The sequence below is a fragment of the Cuculus canorus genome, chromosome 1 (genome assembly GCF_017976375.1).
Source record: "Cuculus canorus isolate bCucCan1 chromosome 1, bCucCan1.pri, whole genome shotgun sequence".
Taxonomy (NCBI): domain Eukaryota; kingdom Metazoa; phylum Chordata; class Aves; order Cuculiformes; family Cuculidae; genus Cuculus; species Cuculus canorus.
Genome location: NC_071401.1, coordinates 111,348,917 through 111,376,012, shown reverse-complemented (window position 1 = coordinate 111,376,012; position 27,096 = coordinate 111,348,917). Strand labels below are relative to the sequence as shown.

General features: G+C 37.4%; 1 protein-coding gene across 6 annotated transcripts; it reads left to right on the top strand.

Annotated features, from left to right (window-relative positions):
- On the top strand, nucleotides 1–19,408 carry ARL6 (ADP ribosylation factor like GTPase 6). Of its 6 annotated transcripts, none has more exons than XM_054056119.1 (10): nucleotides 1–62; nucleotides 2,238–2,315; nucleotides 3,060–3,210; nucleotides 5,997–6,061; nucleotides 7,786–7,854; nucleotides 10,210–10,304; nucleotides 13,938–13,967; nucleotides 14,068–14,197; nucleotides 15,368–15,423; nucleotides 17,295–19,408. In XM_054056119.1, exons 3-10 carry the CDS (start codon nucleotides 3,088–3,090, stop codon nucleotides 17,318–17,320), a joined length of 594 nt encoding a protein of 197 aa, XP_053912094.1. In that variant the 5' UTR covers nucleotides 1–62; nucleotides 2,238–2,315; nucleotides 3,060–3,087; the 3' UTR covers nucleotides 17,321–19,408. The 6 variants fall into 6 exon arrangements, with proteins under 6 accessions (XP_053912094.1, XP_053912097.1, XP_053912098.1 ...); XM_054056122.1 differs by having other exon boundaries at nucleotides 5,997–6,058; nucleotides 17,295–19,406; XM_054056123.1 differs by lacking the exon at nucleotides 13,938–13,967 and having other exon boundaries at nucleotides 17,295–19,405.
- Nucleotides 19,409–27,096: the final 7,688 nt, after the last annotated feature.

Here is a 27,096-nt window from a genome sequence, read left to right as displayed (position 1 = left end):
GGGAGAGGGGCGGGAACGGGAGTTTCCTCGGCAACGGCGCAGGCGGTGGCGGGAGGGCTGAGGTTGGTGCTGCGGCCGGGGCGGCGGGGGGGGGCTGTTCCAGGGGTCTTCGGCGGCGGGGAGCGCCGCTCTAGGGGATTTCGGCAGCGTGAGGGTAAAGCCCTGTCCTACGGGCGGTGTCGAGCATCTCGGCTGTGATCCCGGGCGCCGCGGGGTGCGGGCTGGGCCCCGCTGAAGCTGGGCGTGGGGGGAGTCCGAGGGTCCCACAGAAAACAAAGGACAAACGAATTATAGCAAAGAATTTCAAATGGTGGAACGGCTCCCCGGGGAAGCAGTCGCGGCGCTGATATAAGGAAGAATTTCTTCCCCATGAGAGTGGTGAGGTACAGGCACAGGTTGCCCAGGGAAGCTGTGGCTGCCCCATCCCTGGAGGTGTTCAAGGCCAGGTTGGATGGGGCCTTGGGCAGCCTGGTCTGGTGGGAGGTGTCCCTGCCCATGGCAGGGGGGCTTGGAACTGGATGATTTTCAAAGTCCCTTCCAACCCAAACTGTTCTATGATTCTATGATTCCAGAAGCATTTGGACAACACCCTCAGACACAGGGTATGAGTGTTGGGGTTGTCCTGTGCAGGGACAGGAGTTGGACTCAGTGGTCCTTGTGGTCCTCTTCCAACTCGGTACATCCCATGATTCTGTGATTCTGTATCAAGCTGATAGGGCATGCTGTGTTTGAGTGGCTTGGGCAGCCTTGGTATCTCAGCGTTTCCATTGGAGTAATTGGACTTCTAGCATTGTTTACTTGGGAGGGGAGCTCTGCAGGCTGTCTGCCCAATTCACCAGCTCAAGAACTCCAAGCCACAGAACATATCACACAACCTGTGGATTGTTGCTTTCAGCTGAACGCGCTGGTAACTGAACACACTGAACCTGCACAGCATGTGTAGCTTCATGAGGGTTGCAGCCTTCATAGTTAGAACAAATGTTCACTGATGCCTCAGCTGCACTTGCAGTTCTAGATAAATTTTTTTAAGACGTGCCTAACTTGACCAGCAGGTCAAGGGAGGTGATTCTGCCCTTCTGCTCGGCTCTCATGAGACCTCACCTGGAGTGCTGCGTTCAGTTCTGGACTCCTCAGTACAGGAAAGGCTTAGATCTGTTGGACGGAGTCCAGAGGAGGGCCACGAAGATGATCAGAGGGCTGGAGTACTCTCCCTTATGAGGACAGACTGGGAAAGTTTGGCTTGTTTAGCTTAGAGATTGAAGGCTCCAGAGAGACCTTATAACAGCCATCCAGTACTTAAAGAGGGGTTACAGGAAAAATGAGAGTCCTCTTTATCAGAGAATTTAGTGATAGGATGAGGGGTATTGGTTTAAAGCTGAAAGACGAGAAGATTGAGATTAGTTAATAGGAAATAAAGAATTTATATTGGTGGTGAGGCAATGGAAGGGTTTCCTGAGACGTCATTGATGCCCCATCCGTGAAGGTGTTCAGGGCCAGGCTGGATGAGGCTTTGAGTAAGCTGATCTGATGGAAGGTGTCCCTGCCCTTGGCAGGAGGGTTGGAACTGGAAGATCTTCAAGGTCCCTTCTAACCCAAACCATTCGATGATTCTGTGATTCTAAGAGTGCCTGCAGTATTGGGGGGAAGGGGTTGATCTCATTATCTAGGGTATATAGATAAGGATTTTGACTGGACTAGAAAGTAATGTGTTTTGGAGCAAGGTTTTGTCAGGTTAATTTGATAATAAACAATAAGCCTTGATCTGCTTTCAGAGTTGTAGGTATATTAAAAAAGGAGTGGGTCATAAAATAAAGGGAGTTAAAAGAAAATTCATAATTTTTTTTCTTTGAGGGACTTGCTATAATTAATATTGATCTTATTTAATCTGGTGATAACTGTGTGTAGCTGTTACACATAGCCCCTCTGTAGTTTGTAGGTGATGACTTATGTGGGTTTAAATTCAAAGATTTTAAAATTATTTCTTTTAAAAAGCAGTTAGTCATCTTTTTGTAATCAGCTAGTGAGGAAGGGAGACAAAATACTTGTAATTGATGTTGATGATGTTTTTTTCTTCTTCCTCCTCCTGCCATGATTTTTTTTTGGGGGGGTGATTAATTTCCTGATAAGAACTGTTCAGTGCTGTGTGTTTTTTCTTTATTGAGAGAAAAAACAGCCTTCACCACTCCACAAAGTTCCTCTGGCATTAATTGAATGCTTTCCTATTGCATACATTACAGGTATTTCAGCTGTCTGGTTGCTGAAATGATTCTCAGTGGAATTCATTCAGGATAGACAAAGGCTATCCTCTTTGCAAGGTATGTTCAGACAGGTACTGCAGGAATGTGGAATGTGAGCTCCTTTGAATATGCCACTGACAGATAACTTCAATAAGTGGGCAAGAATAAGGAGTTTGGCACCTTCCTGAGGTGTAGGTGAATGTTACAGTGTCTGGCTTCATGTCTTTTGGATCTACTATAATCAGTTTCTATTTGTGGTGAATGAGTTCCTGATTTATATGTGCTAATATCAGCAAAGCCTGTTACAATTAGAGTTCGAATTGAATTGACAGAGGGTACTTTATTTCAGGGTTCAGTAAGGTGCATAGCAGGTGCTGAAGAAGGGAAATGCTGTTTTGCTTTGTTGTTTAAATTATGACACCTCACTGGGCTACTGACAATTTGAAGTAAAACATAATGGTCTTTTTTCTTTCCAGTTTGGTGGAAGGTAAGGAGGCATTGCAGTTTTGCTCCCATTTGGACTACTCGAAAGGATGACAGTGTTGCTTGCCAGTGAAACAAGGACGTTGCGTTATACAGACAGAGCTATAAACGGCCAATCTACTTTTGTATCAAGGCCTCTGACCTGTAATCAGCTTACACTCCATTTGCTTAGTATACCAAGCAAACCTGCTGCGACACTGTTTGTATTGTGTCTCATTCACACTGTCCTTCTAAAAGTTTAGGGACTGCTTAGCCACATGCCCACCTACTGCGCTAGCGCTGCTGTACATGTAAGCGTTTTCCAACAGCTATTTCCTTCTCTGATTTTCTGAACAACAGGTGATCCCTGTGTATTTGAGCCTGAATTATGGGATTGTTTGACAAGCTAGCCGGATGGCTTGGGCTGAAGAAAAAAGAGGTTCACGTTTTGTGCCTTGGCTTGGACAATAGCGGCAAGACAACCATCATAAATAAACTTAAACCTTCAAATGTAAGTACCTTGCTTAGTTCACCATTGATGTTTTTACTGTAGAGTTGGTGTTTGTTTAAACTGGTTTTGCATGCTGTTACACTGAATGTGACCATGAAGAGTGAAGAGCTTTTTGATTTAGTACAGTGAAAGAAATATATTGATTTCCAGTTAAATAAAACTAAATGTAAGCATCCACATGCGCATTATAAAAACATCTCCCAAAGAAATCCCTGTTAATGTGGCACTTTTTTTTTCTAAGATCATCCAGTAAGAAGGGGTTTATCGTGGCTGAAGTCAATCTGAAACAGTTTTCTTAAGTCACTTAAATAATTGCTGTAGGATTGCAATTACAGGTGATGTGTGGGATGTTTGGAATTAATACAATTATATAAAATAATTAATACAATTATATAAAATTGTATAACAACATATACTTCTCTACCTTTATCTACCTTTATCGTATCTATCTATTTTAGTCTCTTTCTGAGAAATAGTAAGTATATAATACATATAATAACATGGGAAGTAATGTGGTCACCTTAATGGTGACTTCAGCATTTTAAAAGTACAATAGCTCCCAAAGTAAGTAACATTTATACTTGCAGTTCATTCACCTGATGAAAAGCGTTTCAGGCCACTAAGAGTGCATAGTATTCTGAGCAAAATTTAAAGTAGGATTACCTTGTTTCTAGGTGTCTATGTGGAATGGAAATAGATTAATTTTGGCAGGCTTGTTCAAATCCAGAGGCTTGTGCGTATTGGTTATTTGCGTCTTGGTTGCATGCATCTGAGAAACCACAATTTCTACTGTTTACATCAGTACACAGCTTTTGTATTTTAATTTCCATTGAACTTACCTGAAGAGTACCACTGGACATTGTTTACCAAGTGTAATGTGGGAAAACACCTGCTACTCTTCCATTCCTGACAATCATTCTTTCACTGAAAATTAAACAGATTTATAAACAGACTGTAAACTGCTTACTATTTGCTGCCATTTGTTTGGGGAAAATGCTACAATTTGTACCAGGCAAACTATATATTTATATAAGACCTTCATTGTACCAGAAATTTTATGTCGTGCCTTAAGTAGTAAAGGATTCTAGACAAGAGTTGAACAACTCCTTCAGGATTTATCACAATAATAGGTATTAGAGAAGGTCCCAAGGGAATGAGAATAAATAGAATTTGTCTGCTTTACTGTAATGAGAATTTACTTCTGAATGTTCTCCTTTAATACAATGCTTTAGGAGGGCAGCTTTATAAGTCCTATTCTTGCAAGACAAGATAGGTTCTCTAATGTGTAACAAATGTCATTAAATCAGACTTGATTTATTTTTAGTAAGTTCAGTGGACAGGTGATTGTGAGCTCTGGATCAACCCAGTCTTAAGTAGAACTCCTGCTTTGCTCTGCTAGGAGCAATATATTAGTTGTCTGGCAAATACAAGTGTTTTTCCATCTGCTCCCAGTTGTTTATTCTGGGCCTGATAAATACATTTGAAATAAATGTTAAAGAAATAACATCTCCTTGCCCTGTACAAATTTTCCCTTGTTGACAGCAACAAACTGTTTATGGTGATGGAATGCCATTTTCATAATGAAGCTGCAAGGGAACAACTTAAGCTTGCTTCAGTATGTGAGGAGTGAACTGATTATAGATAGGGGTTTTTTTTTAATAAAGAGTTCTAGAAAGTCTGTAAAAGGACTGCATGTCACTTTCTCAGACAGCTCAGTAATCTAAGGAATGTGACCTTTCTTTCTGCTCGATATCAATGCTTTTTAAAGAAGCTATTCTGTTGTACCAGCTTAGCTGATGGGTTCCTTGGCTAGCTTAGCAGTAAACCTGGTTATGAGACAGATCTATTAATAATGCTTAAGTTTTGGCCATTCCTTTGTGGCAAATGGTTATTTCTTCTAGTGGTCTGGTAGGTTGAATAGATCTGTGGTAAAGCCATTGGGTCATGTCTGCTGTATAAGCCTTAATGCCAAATAGACTCCTCCAGCTTGTGGATAGAAGCTGGAGTATGGCCAATCTAATACCTTGATGGAAGTGTGCCCTCTTTTATCTAAGAGACTTGGAGTATTGTGCAGACTTGTTTGGGTTGACACGGTGATTTCCAAAGTGCAGAAGCATTGTGAGCTTTGACCTCAATCTTCAAGCTGTTATCTTCCATGTTCATCTATCTCCTGTTTATTGCATAGGGTAACATGCACACATACATGTACATGCAAACTAATGTAAAGGGTGCAATCTTACTCTTAAGGCTAAAATGTCATCCTCTTCAATGCTGTTGTCCAACTGCGTTCACTGTATTTCCTAGAAAATACAAAACCTTGGTTTTGAATTACTGTACTTTTCTGTGAAGTTTTTTAATATAAAGTATGAAGGCATGTAGTGATAGGACTACAGAGATGGCTATGAACTGGACAGAAGCAGATTTAGACTAAACATAAAGAGGAATTTCTTCCCCATGAGGGTGGTGAGGCACTGGCACAGGTTGCCCAGGGAAGTTGTGGCTGCCCCATCCCTGGAGGTGTTCAAGGCCGGGTTGGATGGGGCCTTGGGCAGCCTGATCTGGTGGGAGGTGTCCCTGCCCATGGCAAGGGGGTTGGAATTAGATGGTCTTTAAGATCCCTTCTGACCCAAACCATTCTATAATTCTATCTGGATTTGTAGATTTTATTTTTTTTTATCACACAGTTTGTGTTAAAAATAGATCTGTAATGTATTCTGTTTCAAATATATTTCAATATTTACATTCTCTAACTTGTTTTTTAAATTTGTACTTTCTTTCCTTTAAAGGCTCAAACTCAGGACATCGTTCCAACAATAGGATTCAGTATAGAGAAATTCAAGACATCGAGGTAGTAGTTTCTTTCATTTTCTCCATTTAACATTTGTAATTAATATACAATAGTTGGACTTCATTACCTCTTTTAGTGGGATGTGAGTATAATGTGTGGTGGTATAATGACATGACAAGTCATTTGCTGAAATGCCATGGCACCCCAGAGTCCTAATCATGATCCAGAACTGGCAATGTCAGAATATGTTGTGTGCTTTGTGCTGCTATAAAACTAACTGTGGAGAAAAAAAATATTTGCAGTAGTGTGTATGATCATCTGATTTCTGTTTGTTAAGTCTGTTAAGAGTTTCAGACTAGGGCACTGTTAACAGATTAGAGGAGAGACAGTTGCTTAGATGGTAACCTATATTCCATCAAGCACTCTCGCTGGAGGGACTCTGAAGAGACTGCAGTCTAATCTCATTAAATAAAAAATGGTGGCTGCAACCTTAGCAGTGTAAAATGGCAGGGACAAAAGTCAGGAAAGGAGGAGGAAATCTTTGGTTGAATGAAGGCTAAGTTAGAAACGGAATGTCGTGAGACAAAGATCCTTTAAAGAAGTAACATTAGATATTATTTTATTATTCTGTAGCCTTCAGAGTGTATTTCTAATGGGTACAGTCAGTATTCAAACCAAGCAGCGTTCCTCACGGGATTAGATCTGCAAGAAAATTTTCTTCCTTGTATTGATAGGTTTCATGTTTTTATAGGTTTTCATGTTATAGAACGCTATATGCTATTTCAGTAAAGCACAGAAGATAGGTTTGGGGTTTGGCTGTGTGAGAATGTAAATTGATTTATATTACTTTCCTTTATTCTGATGCTGTAGTAGGAGAGATGACCTGCAAATACACCATGTAGAGTGATTAAAGAAGACAATAAAACTAAACAAACCCACCCCCACCTCAAAAATCTAATATTATGATCAAAACATTGTTTAGGGTTGCTAGTACCTTTATAGATGACAGAGCAGCTAGTCTAGAATCAGATGGTGTCTGGACATAGAGTGGAAGGTATGTTTGGAGAGCTTCCTTTTATAAACCTTCTGGTTTTGGTGTGGCCTCCACTTGGGGAGCTATTTGAGACTACTGAAAACAAGAAGACCTAATACTGAAGTAGATGTTGCTTCTGTAGACGCTTCAGGAGTGGATCAGGGTTTCTTTGTAAGGTTCTTTAAGTTAACTTGCTCTATTTAGCATTTGGGAGAAATCTCAGGTTTGCCAAGACTACTCTTTGAAGCTCGGTAGCCAGAGCTAACCTGTTGTTAACAGAATGTGGGTTTTTTTTTTTTCTGAAGGTGGAACTTTTTTTTTTAAAGCTCTTTATTTTGCACACAAAAGCATTTAGATGCTATTGGTGCCTGTCTAGGGACACAATTTAAGACAGGCTGTAGATTTTAAGTCATGGCTCATTTTACTCAATGTTATAAACAATGTTCAGTGCTAATATGATACAAAGAGAAGCTGATTGGGAGCTTATTTTGTATTTGATGTAACTTTTTATAATTGGTCTAGCTCTTTTGTTCAGAGAATAAACATGTTTTCCACTGTGAACTATTTCTATAGTAAGACCACAAAATTGGGTGGGATAGTTTGAAGGCAGATAGTGTAACTAGAGTTCCTTTGGGAATCTTTCTCAGTTGATTAGGATACAAGTCAATCTGGCTTTTTTCTGTCAGGGTAGCAAAGAAAATAGTTTGGATTTTGTTCTTTGTTTCTGTGCCTTATACACTTCTTTTCTTTGCAGTTTGTCTTTCACAGTCTTTGATATGTCAGGTCAAGGGAGATACAGAAACCTCTGGGAACATTACTACAAGTAAGCCTGTCATTTATTTTAAAGCATTGCTGCTCATACTATATGTTGTGTATGTGATTTTAACAGAAGTACGATAGTATCTGGTGGTTAGAAGTGGTTCAGAGAAGACTTACACTTGGTGTTTGACACAAGGTCATGCTGTATAAATACAACTTTTCTTTCTGTTCTGAAAAATGAAAATTTTTGTATGCTGTTAATCAGCATGCTTTTGGGAACATCTTGTTGGTCCAAAGACTAGGGTAGTATTTTGGAGATGGGATATAGAAGTTTAAACCTGAAAAACAATCCTATAAGAAAGCGTGAAGACGTATTAGGTTTCCTATTTTTCTGTTCTTCTGTATGTAAGTGACTTAAGACCCAAAAGATAATGGCTGATAGTTGAGATTTTTAGAGGTGAGGGAAGTGAAACTTGGAGAATGAAGAACATGTAACTAAGAACTTGATCGAGTATTCTTAGATGTTCTTCATTAAGGAGGCAATCCACTGTACTCCATAACACTATGATATTGCCTTACTGATAATAGACACCATTTTCTGTTTTTCTAGCTGCTTACGAAACTTGAATCTTAAGTTATGTAGTCTCATTATTTTTCTGTAATACCTGATGCTGATTTAAATCAAGTGAACCGTAGTAAACCACACTGAAATAGCTTGGAGAAATAGAATGGAGGAACTCTGAATATTATAATACTGGTTAAATACTAATATTTATTATGATTGAGCTTAATAAAGTATTCTTTAATTGAGGATCAACATTTCATCTCCTTTCTGTGCAAAATATGTGTTAGCAATTTGAAAACTTGTTGTGAGGGTATGAGAGGATCATAGTTCAAGAGTGCTAGATGTACATCTCCCAAATCATTTGGACTTCGATAACGGGTGCCCTTAGGCTGCTCTCAGAATGCTAGCAGAATGCTTCAAAAGCAAATAATTTTTCTGACTGCTGTATTTCATGCAGTAACTTAACCCTTGGGTGGCATAAATTGCTTTTTTTCAGCGTAATAGTAAGGGAGTTTCATAGTTAGTGCTGACAGTGAAATGTGCACTTGCATCCACCTCTGTTCCTGATCCAGTGCAGTAGTCACATATTTAAGATTAACTTCTGAGAATAATATAAAAATAATAACATGCTGTTCAGTTTATAAAGTTAAGCAAGGTTTAATTTTGCGAGAATTGCAAGACGGCAATCAAATCTTATCAAGGAGCTGTGTCTAAGTAGTTGCTTTGGAGTACCTGAAGCTTGACCTTTTCTTCTGTTTGGCTTGAAAGCATCTTTTAGAATGTCCTCAAAGTACAGTTGTCTTGAATATATATGAACTCATGTTGTGTCCTTATTGCCATTACATGTTTGCAAAGTGATTTTTTTGGTAGCAATTATGTGCTAGGACTCTGATTCCTAGCAGAGATCCTGTATGTTCATAAAAATTACTTAGGCATCCTCAGCTAATACGCAGAAACTTTAATTGCTAATATAGTTCTTCTGTACTCCAGAAAAGAATGGGTCTTCTCAGACAATCTTAGGCTTGTCAAGTTATTTCTGTTTTTCAGTAGGTCTAGGACTATATATATAAATATGCAGGTAGATGGTGCTGGAGGGTGAAGACTGTAACCATATTGGTCTCTCAGAGAAAGGCAAAACAAAGGAGAAGCAAATATTACATTAAAATGTAAATTAAAAATACTTTTCATGAGTGTCTAACTGTTCATCTGAATTGATTGGACTTTATTTTGCTTTCAAACAAGTTTCAATAAATGGAATATCTAGTCAAAATATCAGTAACATCCTAAAACAATGAGTTTAACAGTCATGTGTATGTTGTAACTGTTGTCATGTTGCCGGCAATACATCATAATGATTTGAAATAGTTGAAAGATTTTGCCTGTTATTCAGAGCAAAAGAAAGATCCTGTTTATGCAGACTTCTGTAAAAGTTAAAATAATCTTCATATGCCTGATTGTGAAACAGCTGTGAGGACACAGTTTTTTTTTAAATGGTAATTGACCTGCCTTAATTTTCGCTATTGACTGACCACACTCTCAGAATAGCAGTTGGTTACATTTTCAGAGTTCATTTTTCAGCCTCAGTAGTGAAATCAAGCTTTTCTGAAGGGTCTGTGTAGACTGAACTTTGTATGAGCCACACAGCAAACAGCCTCATGTCTCAAAAAAAATTATGAAAAAATTGAATTTCAGAAATAAGGCTGGATTCAAATGTTAGTGGTAAATAACGACTAAACTTACAGGGGAAAAAGTTACATTTGTTTGCTTTTTCTGGTGTTTTTTTCTGAAGCCTTTTCTTAATCACAGTTCAAGAGAACCTGTAATTTGCCTCTTTGCTCTTTTTATGTTATGCAGAGAAGGCCAAGCCATTATTTTTGTCATTGATAGCAGTGACAAATTAAGAATGGTTGTGGCCAAAGAAGAACTTGACACCCTTCTGAATCATCCAGGTGAGGAGGCTTTTTTCCCCCTTCTGTCTCCATATTTGTTTTGTTGTCTTAAGAAAAGCCCTTATCTGACACATTCTGCATTCTGGGTATTTGGCAAATATCTTAGCCATTTGTGAATACTATAACAATAATAGCCCTCCATAAGTTTGAGGGGGGGAAGCTATATCTGTTCACATGTACAAACTGATCATACTTCAGTTGGCTACAGTGAGTTGATGTGTGCTTTTATTGATCAATATATATAAATTGCATTGTTTTGAGGAAGAATAGACATTGGGAGATGGAGAACTTGTATGTGATGATCAACACATAGAGTATCTCTTTGTCTTGGTTTCTCCATGAAGACAGGTAATTCTTCTAATGTAGCTTTTAATTATTTTTTCATCTTTCTTATCCTTTTTTTTTAATTATGCTTTAGCCAGAAATAAGAATGGATAATTATACCAGTCAGTTCCAGCTGCCTATAAAAGGATACATGAGATGGAAGGGGATAAGAGAAGGTTGGGTTTAGAGGTTTGGTTTGGTTTTTTCGATGAAGCTACAGTTTTCTTAATTAAGTTTTGAGAGCAGTCAGTTCTTCGCTGCTTTGCCCTTCCGTGTACAACCATTACTGGAATATTTTTGTAAGCTATATGCAGTTTTGGCTCTGACTTTCAGCACTTCAGGTAGTTGCTCTGACTTAACAGAGTGTAACACTACATGTAGGAAATTTAAAAGTGAAATAATCCTGTAATTTCTCATTTATTTACTGAGCTCATGGAGCCTTAACTTATGATGTTACCATGCTTAAAATAAGAAAGCGGAAATGGACTTGTGTTTCTAACCAAGAAAAGTAGTATGTGAAAGGGACAATTGTGTTGCTATGATTTTATTTTCCGTACAGACTGCATATAATGCATTAGTTTATCAACAAAGGTACTGTAGCTGAGTGTCAGTGAGCTGACTGGGCCCTCTTCATTTCATGTTTGAGGGTGTAGGCCACTTCAAATGCAGGCACTGAAAAGACAGTCTTGCAGAGTCAAAGGGAGGAGGTGATTAACCAAAAGCTACAGATGGATTACATAGAGGCCAGGAACTTTGTACTGAAGCAGGTGTTAACCACAGAGGTAGAAGCCAATTCTGTTGGTAAAGTGGAAACCATGTAGGGCCAACAGTGGGAGGTGAAGACTGCTGTAATAATTTACTGGTTTATTAGAAGACAAGATTGAAAATGTTAAGACTAAGGAGATGCAAGCTTAGGTGGGGCTTTTAATTTAGGTATTAATAGGTTATTAATGCTGATGTAGAAGGTCCGTGCTGTTCAGTTGTTGGTGCATTTGTGCCTTCTAGTTCTGAAAGACCATGGCTATGGCCATCTAGTTACATTCCCTACAACCAGGAAAGGACAGATTTGTGTTTCTGCCTTGAGCAGCTCAGCTCAAATGCAGCAACAATGTTTATTTAATCATTTCAGATTTTGATAGGTCACATCTAAGTGAATCAAAGAAAAGACAGAGTTCTTCCAGTGGTAGTGTTTGATAAAAGTAGCTATTAACTGAGTCAGTATATCATTGGTTTACCATATCGATATCTTTATTTGTGTTACTGCATACCCTACTTTCTCCCCATGAATACTTCTGCCTCTGTGAACCTACTAGAGTGGTTAAATGGATGCAGGGCAACAACCTTGAATCAATTCATGTCTCTGAAAATCTTAGCAGTCCTTCAGTAGAGCAGTTCCCTCTGGTTTTGCCACGCTTTGCCTGAGGCTGTCAAGTGAAAGGGAATGTGTATTGTGAAGCATTAAGAGGGTTACAACCTGCTGTAGCTGAGACTGTTTTCTGAATCATAACTATAAATTATTCTTACTTACATAAGTAGACAATGCACTCTACAAATAACAGCTTGTTTAATGATCACTGTTATCATATTTTTTAAAAACTTCATCCTTCAGCATTTTGCAAGATGGTAGTCTGCAGATTACTTGTTTTAGATATTGACTCTTAGGTCATTTGACCTCCACATGCTTCCAAAATAAATTAAAGTTCCTGTAGATTTGAAATTCTTTGTATAAAATTGTACATCACAATTCTTAGTGTCTGGGAATTTCTTTAATGTGTTAACTCATAACTGCTTGCACCTAGAAAATGTTAGCTTTCTATACGTAACTATGTAAGAAGTGTGCATGGGAAACACTGCTTAGTAGGAAACAATGTCATAAGGTAGGAAATAATGTAAATTTCTGTGACCACCACTTTATTTAGCAAACATCTTTAAATGTATATTTATGAGTCAATGTGGGTAGGTTGTGCTTCATTTTAATTGCTTTAAAAAAAACACTAATTCCTTGATTAACTTGGCTATTTGCATGTGTAATGCCAGCTAATTCCGTGGTTTTAGTTTATCCATAACTTGCAACCTGTCGGTACCGGTGTTCATTTAATTATTCTATAGATTAACATTTATGTTTTAATTGTGAGACACGGAAGCTGTTCAATTACGGAATCAAAATGGAGATTTAATGAGACTCTGTGCTTGTAATTTGAGGCCTTTGATTTGTGTTAGAGGATATCAGAGGAAAAAATTAACTCCAGGCAGGATAAATAATTGCGAAGATTGTCTATGTTTTGGTCTGTCTTCATGACCTCTGAGTATGGGTAGATAGTGTTGTGTCCATTCATCTTGTGGAAAGGTTCAGTAGCAGGTTTGAAAAGAACATAATTAGGAAGGTTCAAACCATTTCAGCTCTGACAGTTTGGATTGGTTTGGTTTTCTTGTTGTCCCCTCCTGCCTGCTCCATCCCTCCCTAGCGGGGCCAGCTGGCTTATATCTGAAGTATTAAAATAAATAGTTAGCTGCTTCTCTATGTAAAATAACCGTTTCTTTTTACTATTTGAAAACAAAACAAAAGCTACATAGCAATTTTAATCACGGTTCCTTTTTAAATTCTTTTCCCATCAAGAATTGATTGATGGACTCAAATCTACATTTTCTATAATCTTGTTATTCAACCTTTGTTTAAAAAAGTGTAAAAAAATTCTTACAGTAAGCTTTTTTACTGGTAATTTGTTGGCAGTTCTACATCTGTCATGTCGAAGACAATATGTTTTCTTTCCTTCTAGTGACCCTCTAGTCTTTTGTGGTAATCAGTGAGGTTTATGGTTTTGAATGTGTAAGTGTGCCAGAAATTGCCAGTGTACTTGGTTTGGTCTGTAGTTCTCATTGCAAGTTGAGAAGAGCTTCTGGAAAAGAGTCCTTGTTCCAGTGAAGGCAGGATAAAGGATGTCCAGACACGTGCATTTTTTCCTATTTTATGTATTTTATGAAGTCGCAGATGCTTTCCGGGATGCTAAAGGATTATTCGGACTACCCTTACACAACTATTGCTGTGAGGTTATGTGAGTTGAAAACTCAGATCGTTTTTCTATCCATTGTACATATCCAGTCTTCACTAAGCAGAGATGTGCAGTATTTGTAGACAGTTGTTTGAACTCCTGTTCCTCAGCTTCACCTGCAATTTATACCTACAGTTTTAAATGTATATATAAGATGGGGGGAAAGGGGTGGAAGATCCCAAAGCCTGCCAGAAAGTTTCTGAGCATTCTTGAAGTGTGCATCAAGGGCCATGTGACCCAACAGTGTGCATCTTGGTAGGATGCAGCCTTCGGAGGACTGCAGTTACAGGTGAGCAAAATATCTTCCTGTATTGTTTGTAGCTTATTACTGATAGAGATTAATAAGTGTTGCATAATGTCATGATAGTTCTATTTCTACTTGTGCCTAGATATTAAGCACCGTCGACTGCCTATTCTCTTCTTTGCTAACAAGATGGACCTCAGGGATGCAATATCATCTGTGAAAGTATCTCAGTTACTATCATTAGAAAATATCAAAGACAAGCCCTGGCACATCTGGTAAATTTCCCTTTTTCTACCTTTTTATTGGTATTATTTTGTGCATTCATATTTTAAGTCTATCATGTCACTCAGTGTTATATAACATAAATTAAATCAAGCACATACATTCTGTGCTGCCGCATGGGGGAACAGTACTAATAATACGATAATTGCTATGAAACTGGTTTTAAAGGCACAATGCATTCATGTAGACTGTGTCTGGAAAAATTTCACAGTAGAACTGTTACCCAAATAATGAAATGGTGGACTTCCAGTGAATTCAGAAAGAAGTGTTCACTTTCATATAAATGGAAGTATTTTTCTGCCAATTTTCAGAAAGAAAATTTACTCTCCTATCAGGAGTGTTTTATAGAAGTTAGATTTTTGTCTGAAAGTCCTGTACTATAAATAAAAGTGAAATGAGCAGCTAAATGCTTCTGAAAACTACAGTTTTAATTTTAGGCCCTTTAATATTAAACTTCATTATCTAGGCATTGTTTTGGGGTCGCTGCTTTTTGTCTCAGAAATTGTACTGATGAATTCTCAAGCTCCTTGGAATCTAATTTTATAGCTAACCACAGGAACAGTCCAGATTCACTGCTGTGCTAGTTTTCCTTAGCTGCAGAATGAGGGGCCTTTAAACAGTTATAACCCATGTGATTCAAAAGGTAGATTTACACTGTTCTCAGTGTAGCTCATTATTAGTTTATATCGACAGTCCTTGGGTCTCTGTTACAATGAAGTGTGTGCACACTATACTTTCTTCCTCCAGTACTCAAAAATCCTTGTCGTGTATAGGAACTGTGTTGGAGGAGGAAAAGTGCTGCCTTCATCACTGTTGTAGGTAGTAAAGATCTTTTTATAGCACTAAGAAGGAAGTGTTCTAAGTTGAGGTGCCGCAGAGCAATGCGTCTGCCTCTTGTAGGAGCTCTTCCAGACCCCTTATGTTCTAGAAATGATTCTCATGCCTTGAAAATGGAATTAGAATAGATCACATCTTGACATGGTGTTTCCATATTGGGAAGGAGGTCTAGAATATATAATATGAGAAGCAGCCTTCTCCATGTGAAGAAAATGTAAGTAAATGGTACTTGATGCTACTTTGCAGTTCTGTAAATTACAAGTATTGTCATGACTGCATTAAAACTTGTATTTTTACAACTTTGTAATTTGATTTGTTTCTTTCAGTGCCAGTGATGCTCTTAAAGGAGAAGGATTACAAGAAGGTGTGGATTGGCTCCAAGGTACATCACATGTAATTCTGTTGCTCTATTTTCACTCTATTAAAACTTTTTCATTTTGTAAAGGTTTTTTCTTTATTATTTCCTTTGTTTTCTTTATGTCCACTTCTGCTGTCAGATCAAATTACACAGTGAGTACTGATGCTCTCTATCTCATATTTGCCTTTAGATTACCTCCTTAACATGCACAAAAGATCATGTCCGTTTCTCTGACAAAATGTGTACTATGAGATATTAATATATAGTCTTGCAAACAGTGTAATACTTTCTTCTAAGGAATTTTAATACTAGTTGCTCCTGTGCTTCAGTTTATTATTGTGGTAGTTCAGTTTGTTCTTTAGTTTATTCTTACTATCCTGTCCCAGTTTTACATAACTTAACATTATGTATTGGGACATGGTCAATAAGCAGGCTGGAAAAATAAGCAAAGTACACAGACAAATACACTAGTTTTGATCGTTCAGCTTCAGTTCTTTAATCTTTATTATTTACATAATAATGATCGTAGCATAATTAGATACCCACAGCTGTATAGAAAATATCAGATCCAGCTTTAGATGATGTATTACATCCATGTTTTTAACTACAAACTTGATATGGATGCTGTGTGTGCTTCTGTAGGGAAGGATCTGGTCTCTTTTGTCTGACCTCCTATATGCTGTATATACTAAATGTATAGAATAGTGAAGTGTGGTATTGCTTTGGTAGACTCGTTATAATTTTAGCTCCCTAACGTACGTTGCTTAAAATAATTGTGAGTGTGTTAGGTAGCATGGTATAATCCAGATCTGCAAGGCGGTGTCTCAGCATTGGCATGTGCTGTGCTCTGGTAGCCACTAGATGTCAGCGACTGTCCACAGTCAGTGCCACCCAATGCCTGTCCTTCAGAATGTAGCTAAATAATGTCACCCAACATTGTACCCGATTCAACATGTCTCCATTTATGTATAAATACCAGACTGTCCTTTCTGCTTAGAACCCTAACTGCTAATTAGACAGAGGTGGTTTTACTGGAGGGAAAAATGTGGAGCAACTCTTAAGTTACAGTGGTCGCTAAATTACAGCCTGTGGGTGCCATATAATTTGGTGGAGGAAATGACACCTGGTTAATGAATGCACAGTTGTCCTTGTCAACAGCCATGCTTTCCTAAGTTACTTTTTGCAGACCCATTACATTTTTCCCTCATGAAGGCTGAGTTTGCATATTCCCCCTTTTTGTAATAGGTTACTATTGTAATCAGCACATCTTCAGTGGCCTAAAACTAACTTGTCTTGCAACAGTCTGAACCCACCTCATATTCCTTATTAGAGAGGGGAAAGTGTGTCAATTTCCCCATTTTGTAATGGTAATGCAGTAAATTTATGCTAAATAAGGCAGTGTTTGAACAGAACTTATAAGTGACATTCCAGGCAGCAGTATGGAAAAGTGTGGCTATTGAGAGCAAAGTAGTTTTCATGTGAGTTATTAAAAACCAAACTTTAAATCCCTTGGTGTTAGGGAGTTCACATTTAGTTATGTGGAAGCTAAAATGTGTACAAGAAATTGAAATGTATACTTCATAACTTCCATGCCTTGTTCTCATCAAAGTTGCCTTATAAGCCTGATAAAGATAAAAATTGTACAATGTGGAAGAGTTTTCCCATTTAATTAGCAATATTTGGGGGGAAACAGCTTGTATGTGGAGGAATTTCAGAGGTGGATGGGACAGCAAATTGAAACCAACTCTTCACTGCATTGTCCTCCATTATAACTACACCAAAACACCTACTGATGTAGTTCTGTAACCTGGACATACTGGATTATGTTTTCAAAAAGCAAAATAACAGCAAGAATTCATTGTATGTTAAAACTAGTTGTTTCTTTTTATTAACAGATCAGATCCAAGCAACGAAGACATGAGAGATAAATAAAAGATTTGCAGACTTTGTCATAGTTGTACAAGTTCCTTGGAAAGGAAGAATGGTTGAAAGAAAATGGACAGTTCAGCTAAAATATACTGTGTTGATTTGTTCCCTTTTAGTATCTGTTCAAGGAAAACCGAATGTAGACAACGTAGCACCTCAGGAATGCACATCAATAAATTAAATTGAATGTTGTGACTGGAGAGCATATTGAAAAAAAAGATCTGTGTTAACAATAAACATCTGCCTTCATTTGAGTTTTAGGTGGTAAGTAGCCATCAGGAAATACCCCTCTGTCCTTTTTTTTTGGGGGGGGGGGAGGACATCTTTTGACCAAATGGGAATATTTCTTTTCCTGTGAAAGAATAATTAGCACTTCCTGAAATACGGCTGCATGAGGTACCTACTGATTTTCTGTGCCCGTTTTTAGGTATTTCAGCAATTTTTTGTTGTAAAGCTTGATGCTGGGTGTTTAGTAACAATCTACAGCAGGCTTCTAGAAGAATATTTTGATTTAAGATACTAGGATTCAAATACTCAATGTATTTGTTAAATATGATTGCAGATGTTTTTAAGGAACTGCTTTTAATTGAATGTTATGAATTCATTTTGTGATATGCCATGGTTATATTTACATTCCATTCAATAAAACTTTAAGTAAACAACCTGCCATGGTTTGGGTTTTTAACTTAAATATGTTCATTGATGGTCTTTACATCTTAGAGATTTTTGATTTCCTGTTAGTTTCATTTGGAATCTGTCCATTTTGCAGTGGAAATAGCGCTGTACACTGTAATAAAGTGGTATCTCTTTTGCCTTCTTCTTTTTGATTTGCATATATTTGTTACACTTTCTAATAAGCGAGACTGCTCTTCCAGATATTTAAGGAGCATATGGCTGAAAGTCGAATTTTGGAAACACACTTAGGGGACCGTTCACTACTTCAAATAGATCATTAATGTGAAACATGTCATACTTTGGTTGTGTATAACAATTGTTTTACTTTCAAGAATATTTTTTAATAAACTTTCTGACTTCAAAGATGTACTGTAGTTAACAAATGAAGCCAATGCCAAGAACTTTGTGTCATGCCACCTCTTTCCTCTTTAATCCCTCCTTCCTTGTCCAAGAAGCAAGCAGACTGGCACCTGGAAGGCTGAAGACTGTATTTAATTTAGTGATCATCTGTTTCCTGTGGGAAATGTAACGTGTAAGTAGGTCTTGCAAAAGATTTCCCTCCTCTTATTAGCATTCAAAACACACAAATGTTCTGTAAGCATGCCTTCTAGAGCTCACTGTAAAGAGGAATATTTGGAGCAAAAGGACCTGCCTGAAATGATAGAACAGTTCCGTATACTTTCAGTTATTATTATTATGTGGTTAAAATTAACTCCCCTTTGCTAGAGGGAACTGTTACTGTAAAAAGTTTTTCTTACTGGGTGCTATAATTCTGACAGATCAGTTTGCCATGGAAGTATTTTTAATGTCAGTGTCTGTAGGACCTTTGGCCTTCTGCCAACTCTGAATCTAAATATGCAAACTCAAATAAAAAGTATAGAAAATCATATAATTCTGAGATGGTTTTCTAATTCTGAATTGTGGGGCAGATATTTTTCTGATATACTTTGCATTGGATAATACAGTAACAAAAATAATACTTATTAGAAACATCTTTTGCTGGGTAGAAATATATCGTAATAATTTTGGTTCACTTAAATGTCTAAATGAAATATTTAATTTTAAGTTGTCTTTTTTTCTACTAAAGAAAATGTAAGATCTTATATGTAGATGGATTTTATCCATCTGTATTTCTGACTTTTCTGAATAATCTGGACCTTGATCACTTTCTAATTATTCCTGTTTGTTTATATTTGATTACACAAAGTACTGTTTATCTTGGAGATTGCTTTTACTGTCATGGAAAGCTGTTTGAACCTACTGCGTTGTTCTTCCACTCATAAATCTGAGGAAAGTACCATACTGTCATTTACTTTTTTGTTTTCTGTTAAGTGAGAAATTGAAAGGCAATAGAGTGACTGAAAGAGACAGAGGGAGTTTGGTCTTGACACCCCACACAACATTGTGCGCTGTTGCTTCTGTGCACAGGGCACACTGCCTTCCTATGTATTTAGCTGAAATACAAGACAATTATTCTCACAAACAAGGTACTGCCTCCATCTCTTCTTTACAAATGGGGACTGTTGGGTAAATGTGGGAATCTTAATTGTTTCTGGCCTTGCCTATCTGGTACTTGGGACATGAGTCCATGGGAACTTTGTGTTTAATCTATAGCCACTTGCAGGTATACTTGAGAGTCTGCATGGCCTGAAGACTCCTGGGCAATTTTCTGTTAAGCAAGTGCAGTTCTAAGTGTTAGGATGTCACTGTAATAGATGCTTCTTTTAATCTCAGCCCTCTAACTATAATATGCTTGTTCCTTTTTATTTAGTAGTAAGGAAAATAAGGCTCTATGAAAGGCTAGACTTGACAGCTCAGCTGCATTGCTTAGTTGGGTACAGGAAGACATTCTGATGAAGTAATATGTGGGATGGTAATGTTGCACTTCAGTGCTTCCTTAAAACAGTGGTGCAACCCTCTGTCTTAGAAAGCAGCTCTTCCCTTAGAAGCTCTTAACTAGGAGATACAATTTTCTTAGTAGTGAGAAATAAAATTAATGTTGATTCAAAATACTTGTCCTTAAAAGCTAACATTTCTTATATAAAAAGGTTTAATGTTAAAAGTTCTGGTTTGTTTGGGTTTTTTTAAGTTTTACTTGTTTGGCAAATTACTTTCCTTGTGGTTAGTTTCTGTCATCCTTTTCTTTAAGTCTTCTGGCTTGCGTTATATCTCTTCCACAAAAGTCCTTACAAATCTTGCTCCTAAACTTTCTGATATACTCCTTTTAACTTTTGCAGAGTACTATGCTATTCAAACTTGGAGCTTCCTTCCCTGTTGTCTTTTGAGGAACAAAATAGATAATGAGAGAAAATGACAGAAGAGTAAAAACACAGATGAGAACTACTGAGAAAAGGCTTCAGCTCTTGTCTTTCAGGAAGGTCAGGAAAGTTTGCTTTGAAAGGTTAATTTGATATGTTCTGACCTTTTTTATTATTATTGCACAGCGCATACCTGACTGCTTAAATTGTAAAATGCAGTGTTACTATGAAAAAGTAACACTACAGATTAGCTGGTCAGAATTCAGAACTGATAATGCTGAATTTTAACAAATGCAAAGTGTTTTTAGTAATATTCTGTAGCCATACTTCAGTTCTGAGGCTCTGTGGCTCCTGTCACAGTAAGTTACATCATGAAAGCATCTGTGTTGGTGTGAACCAGCATTTTATAATTAATTTACTGACATTCAATCAGTTGGATTGCTACTTAATTGCCTGAATATATGTAGCCACATGAAGTTCTGCTTGTTCTCTGAAACATAGTGCTTATCTTTCAGTGGATGTCAGGATCTCCCCGTGTGAATCAGCTGTATTTACTTTTTCTGATTTTCCTAATGATGGCATGAAACCCACTACCCTTTCTCAAAATCAGTCCTTGAAATGAATGCTGTGCTGTAAACATCTCTTGTCTACCATCAAATTATCTTATGTTTTATAAATTATTTAGCAGAAGATTAACTTAATTGTATTGCAATTATATTACCTGGGCACCAACTCACAAGGGAGTGTAAGTCATTTCTCTGTGAATCAGGCAGCACCTTTGAAGGTTGGGCTGACGTGGGCAGTCTTTTTAAAAACATCTTTGTGTTTGGAGACCAATAAGTACATTGTAGGTCTAACAAGATAGTTACTGGGTGAAATTTAGTTTACTGAAGAGTTGCTTAACAGTTCTTGGTGAAGGTAAATAGTAAGGAAAGGATGGAAGAAATCAAGGAAATTGAAATGTGTGAAAGAATTTTCTTGGGCTGAAGTAGAATCATGTTAGTGCTAACAAATGGTAAAGAAACCCAAGTCTCTTGAGGCTCAATGAAGTAGCCATGATTAATGATTGAAGTGGATGCTTGGGAATACAGGCTTCCTAGCAAGGAGAGACGCCCTATCATACTGCTTTTGTAAAGCAAGATAGTTGGTGCTAAGGACCTGATGTCCCCAGTCGATGTGTTTCTCAGTTCCCTTCAGCCTGGCTCTTGCCTTCCAGACTGAGTGCCTCTTTGTCCTTGGAGTACATTGGGTGCACTCTGAGCTCTCCAGTGTAGTTTCACCAGAAAAGAATTCAGTTTGTGTACTCCCAGCCTACTTTGTGATGTAAACAAAAGCACTGTTAGTGAGAATGATCTTTAAAGTACTCTGTTGACCTGAACCAATGCACTTGTGTAGCTATGCCTACAGTCCCAAAGTTTAAAACACATGGAACTGAAATAATGTAAAAGAACAGCAGATTTCAGCAAGAGCTCTTCAAAAGCAAAGGTTCCCCCAGAATAATTCCAGTAAAATATCTAGTAAAAATACAAGTTTGTAGTATAGTCCAGTTGGAATTTGGAAGTTTGTTTCACTAGTAACTGATATAATCATTAGGGATAAAGTGGTAACACTTCCAATTTGGAGAAAATGGCATAATGTGAGTTGTGAAAAACAGGCAGTTGAGAGTAAAAAGAGTTATTGGCTGTCAGACATCATTGCTGTTCCTAGCATTACCTTTAGTTATGATCACACATGTTTAAAGGTGTTACTAGGGAAAAACTTTGCAATGCTTTTTTTTACTTAATCTCACTCTGCAAGTAAATCTCTATGTTTATTAGCATAAACTGAATAGGGAAAGAAATGTCTGAAGATTGATGTAGAAAGTAACAAATGGATTCAGTGAGCCAGAAAGTGTATGTTCTTTTCAATGATAACAATATTCCAAGATTTTTTTATCATGTATTATAATATCAATGGATTACATGGAAGCAGCTTGGTCCCAATTTAACATCTTTGTCTGTGACACCTGATTTTGTTGGCTGGTAGTGACATTCTTGGCTTAAAGAAGAAAGGGTAGGTGAAGGGTTTACTCTCAAGGGTGGCATGTTTCAGCTGGAAGAGGTGATGTTTTTGTCTTGTAATGCTCCCCTGCTTTTATTAGGGAATATTTGACTTTCTTAAGGTAGTTTTCAAAAGGAAGTGTTGTTTTGAGGTGCCTAGAACCCATCCATAATTGTCTGTTAAGTCCTCTGCTGGTGTCTAAATTGAGAGTAAGTTAATGTTCTAAAAATTTTGTGGCAGCAGTTTCAAAGCAAGCTGAATTGATCTATAATGCAGTCTAGTGATTAGAAAGTATTGCTGCATATTGCAGTTAAAGTTTGAGCCTCAGTGTTTCTTTAATTCGTACCATAATAAAATAAGAACAGTACATTTTCTCTTGGAAACTGTTGAAGAACAGCTACTTCAGTGCCAATTTATCAATATTAGCATATGTACAGACCTCCTTTTGCATTGTAGCATTACAAGTTCCTGAAATTAAAAGACAAATATCCAAATTCAGTTATTTTGGGTTGTAGGAATATTTTTGAGAACAAATTTCCTTCTCACTCATTTCATAAGGGTTCAAGTACTACTTGGTTCTGTCTACCCTGGTCTGTCACGCAGTGGTTCAAAAATGGATGAAAACCCCTATTGTGGGTAATAAGTGCCATGCTTTCCTTGAGTTATCTGTTCTGTCATGTCAGGTAATGCATTTTAATAAATCAGTCCTTGATATCTATGTGCTTTCTTCAAGGCTGTAGCAATGCCTAAGTTAAATGAATGACAACTGATCTGATGTTGATCTGATGTCATTCTAAATAGGAGCACTTCAATCTGTTACTAATAGAATGAAAAGTTTACTGCTTTATTCAGGGAATTGATTTAGTGAGGAGATAATATGAACCTTTCTTTTCAGCAGCGGTTCAGTACACCCTGAATAAAATTTGCAGAAATTGCTGTACATCTAATACTTAATGTGCTACACTAAGCACATCCTATAAAATGCTGTCTTCCACTGTAGGGAAACGCCTTTAGTCTTATTACTCATATTTTATTGGACTAAAGCTGTACATTACATACAGAAAATATTTCTAAAGAACAGCAGATGAAAGGACTGAGTTTCAGGCTTATGTCCCCATTAACTACACATTTCCTTATAATGGTGTTTACTTCACTGAAAAAGCTTTTCTTCTCTGACTTCAATAACAGTGAATGCTTGGGTGAGGAAACATATGGCTTATTCAGAATTTTTGTTCTTGCGTATTAAGATAAATCTTCTTTCCCCTACTAAAGGTTCTATTGAGTCGGGCTTACAAAAAAAAAAAAAAAAAAAGAATAGGAGGTGAGGTCAGTTATGCTGTTACTTAACCAGTGAACTAGGCATAGTCTGATTAACAGCCACTTGCAGTCTTAAAAACTTGGGCTTTAATAGTTCTTTCTTTATCCTTTTTTCTGTATGCTATACATACTTTTCTGTTCTGTGACACTTTTGTGCTAAGAATTAGACTTTGTTTTTCTGTTTGTTCTCTAATAAGATTTGAGTATTTTCTGCCTGTTTGAAATAACTTATGGATATAAGATATATTTGTATACCTAAGAAAAGGTGTCTCTTTTTTCTTTGTTTTTAAAATTTATTTCTGCAACCCTACATGAAGTGGAGAGGAAAATAAGTTTTTCCATGAAGCCAGATGGGATTCTGCAACAATTACAGCCAAAAGCTTTTATGATCTTGCTTGGCTTGAATCCTTAATTCTGCTTGTTAGAGACTGGTGTACTTAGTGATTTTTACATGCAGAATATTTTGCAGTGTATTTATATCTGGACACTAAAGATGATTCTTCCTTTTGGAATGTACTGATATGTGTGCTTGCTACGATGGTGGTAAAGCTTACATTTTTAATCTTTATATTCTAATCTTCAAATGGTTTTGAATAATGTTTTGTAAAGGGCTCAGATCGTTGGGTTGAAAAGTATTCTGTGCTGTAAAATCCAGCAGGACAGACAAAGGAGTGGGGTTGGTGCATCTCTGACAGTGTCTTGTAGTTAGTGGTTGTAAAGCCTTGAGGTCCAGGGACTAATTTCAAATGGTCTTTGAAAGATAACTAAAAAAGGCAAGTCTGCTGTCCACAAACTTAAGTTTTACGTACATAGGCTTGCATCTCAATTCAAAACTGCTTAGTAATCTGCAAACTGGAAAATGTACCTTTGTGTTTATGTGTGCAAATAGAGTAAGCCTTTAGAAAATCAGTAACTTGATCTGATATTTGAAAATGTGTGGATGTATAGAGAAGGGTATGTAGTCTGTTTTTTTACCACATTCTGTTACTCAAAAGACATTCTAGGAAGAAAAATGTTACATTAACTATAATGTACAAGTTGCTGGTTACCTGTTTCATGGATATCCTTTATTTGTATGTAAGACATCTATTTTTGAGAGCTCTTGCATTCTTCTGGACATTAAATTATTTGTGCTGTTTTTCTCCATATATACAATGTGAAATTAGCTTACTGAAGCACTTTGTTTAACTATTATTTTTGTAGTAAGGGTGGTGGTAAATAGACAGATTGGCTTAGCAAGGAAGCATAACCCAGAATAGGATGATTTTACAGAATGCAGGTTTTCTTGAGCTCCAGTTAGGATAGGGTGTTTTGCACTGATTAGCATTGACATAAGCACAAGTGAGTTTCATCTTTGTATTCACATAAGTGTAATTAGGCTGAGGTGTTACCAAAAATGTCTTGAAACCCTTCCAGACAAGCTGTGCTCATTGCCAATTACCTGACTGTTACCAATTCTGTTGGAATCAGCAGAAAAGGGCTTTGGCCCTTATCTATGGCAGTTTGGTGCATACATACCACTGCAGCATGAAGCTTCTGAATGCTTTTTGCTCTGTGCCCAGGTGCAGCAAGAGTCTGTTTTAAAAGCGGTGCTATATGTGTGTTGGTAATTTTTTATTTTGGTAATTTTTTATTCTGTTCTTTACAATCAGCATTCCCTCTTAGCGATTTTGCTACTGGCTAAATGTAAATGTCACAAATTATAGTGTGGAAAACAAACGGAAGAAGCTTTCCAAAAAGTTGATGTAAAGATTTTAATGACTACACTGGACTTTGGCTATAGATTGCACAGGGTATAAATCTTACTAAAACGAAAAAAAAAAAAAAAAGCCACCAATAACACAGTTATGGCTCTCAGTAACTGCAGTTAACACCATGAGTCATTTCCAGCTGTCTTCTCCAGACACCAAGGCATTTGAACAATAGCAGCTGTCCATGTGGTGCTCTCTTAAACCATTTTCAGTAAATCAAATGGAGGAACTGTGTGTTCACAGTTAAAGAATGAGGATTGCTGGAAGCTGTACAGTGCATGCTTTACAGCAGAAGGTCATAACTAGATAGAAAATATATCCTAGAAATCCTTGCTAGCATGATGCTTCATCTGTATAATAACATAGCCAAGACCCAAATCTTCAATTTTGTTGTTGTCTCTCATTTTAGAATAAGCACAGATTAGAGATTTTAAAGTCATCAGTACTTGTTTAAACATCTGGACAACTAACATTGTCAAAAATGGCTAGGAAATATTACATGCGATAACCCCATTATGTGTATTTATTAATTCATGGTCCCATGCCACCTATCAGAAACCTTACCATAATATATTATAGACTGGAAAGGGAAAAGGACAGGTAAGGGACCAGCAGTTATTGGAATACTATTGCTATTTGTGCCACTTCTACCTGCAGACATGTTCTATAAGAGCCTGGAAATTGGTCTTGCCTATTAAGAAGAAAAAGTAGCCAAGACAGACAGAATATTTTTATAGATAAATATGTCAGACATGTATGAAATAGAAAATGGAACTATGCTTTAGTTTAGAAGGGTTGTGCCTCAAAATATGAGGCCATTCCTTATTGTAGTAGTCCAACAAAGAGAATGGTTTGAAAATGTTTGGGTTTTTTTTCATTTAATAGTTGTGCTAAAATGTGCTTGCAGGGAAAAATGTTTAGTTTGGTGGTTTTAGGACTACATTTCCCACCTACTTATGACTTTAATATATCAGACTTCTAAAACTGGGTGAGAGTGAAGGACTCTTCAGAAACCAGTATGATGGAAACATGCTTTTCAGTTTGGTATTCAGACAAAACAACAGATTTGACTCAAGATTTTAAAAACCCATATAAGGGAGGAACTTCGGAAAGCACAATTAAAATTTCACCATCTGCTCACTCTAAAACACCCTAAAGGGGAAGGGGGAGGTTTCCCTTCTGCACAACCATTATAATCTGAATTGCAGCAAAAAAATTAGTGGATATGAAATAGGCAGAGCACCCTCCTCTCTCGCATTCAACATACTGGTTCAAGTGAAACTGAGGAGGATGAACTACAAGAAAAATGTATTGAAAGCCTCAGCTTGACATTTTCCTTTTCTGTGCCATTGTTTCCCTCTGCAACTGTGTTTTAATGGTTTCTCAGTGCCTTTGGCAATGCAATATTACCTTGTATGGGCCACGTGTGAGTACTCTAATCTGAGGCGGAAAGGAACATGTTTCCCCCATCTGTTTTGGCTTGCATGTGTTGGTGCTGCTGTTAATGCTGACAGCTGTGTTAATATGCGAGACCACCTGCCACATGGTAGATACTGCATCTTTGGGTAAAAGCCTAACTTTTCTGCCTTTTTGGAAGGTATTAGATAGCTAAACTGGGTTTCTCGTTGGCAACACTGCTGGCAGTTCCCATTTTATTATTTTAAATGTGTCAAAAGTACTTACTTTTAAGTCACGTGGTACACAATTACTCCAGGGTACACAAAAGGAAT

Coding starts and splice junctions, on each gene's coding strand:
- ARL6 (XM_054056119.1), top strand. CDS start 3,088: ATGGGATTGTTTGACAAGCTAGCCGGATGGCTTGGGCTGAAGAAAAAA. Junction 10,305..13,937: donor CACCCTTCTGAATCATCCAG/GTGAGGAGGCTT, acceptor GCATCTTGGTAG/GATGCAGCCTTCGGAGGACT. Junction 14,198..15,367: donor GACAAGCCCTGGCACATCTG/GTAAATTTCCCT, acceptor TGTTTCTTTCAG/TGCCAGTGATGCTCTTAAAG.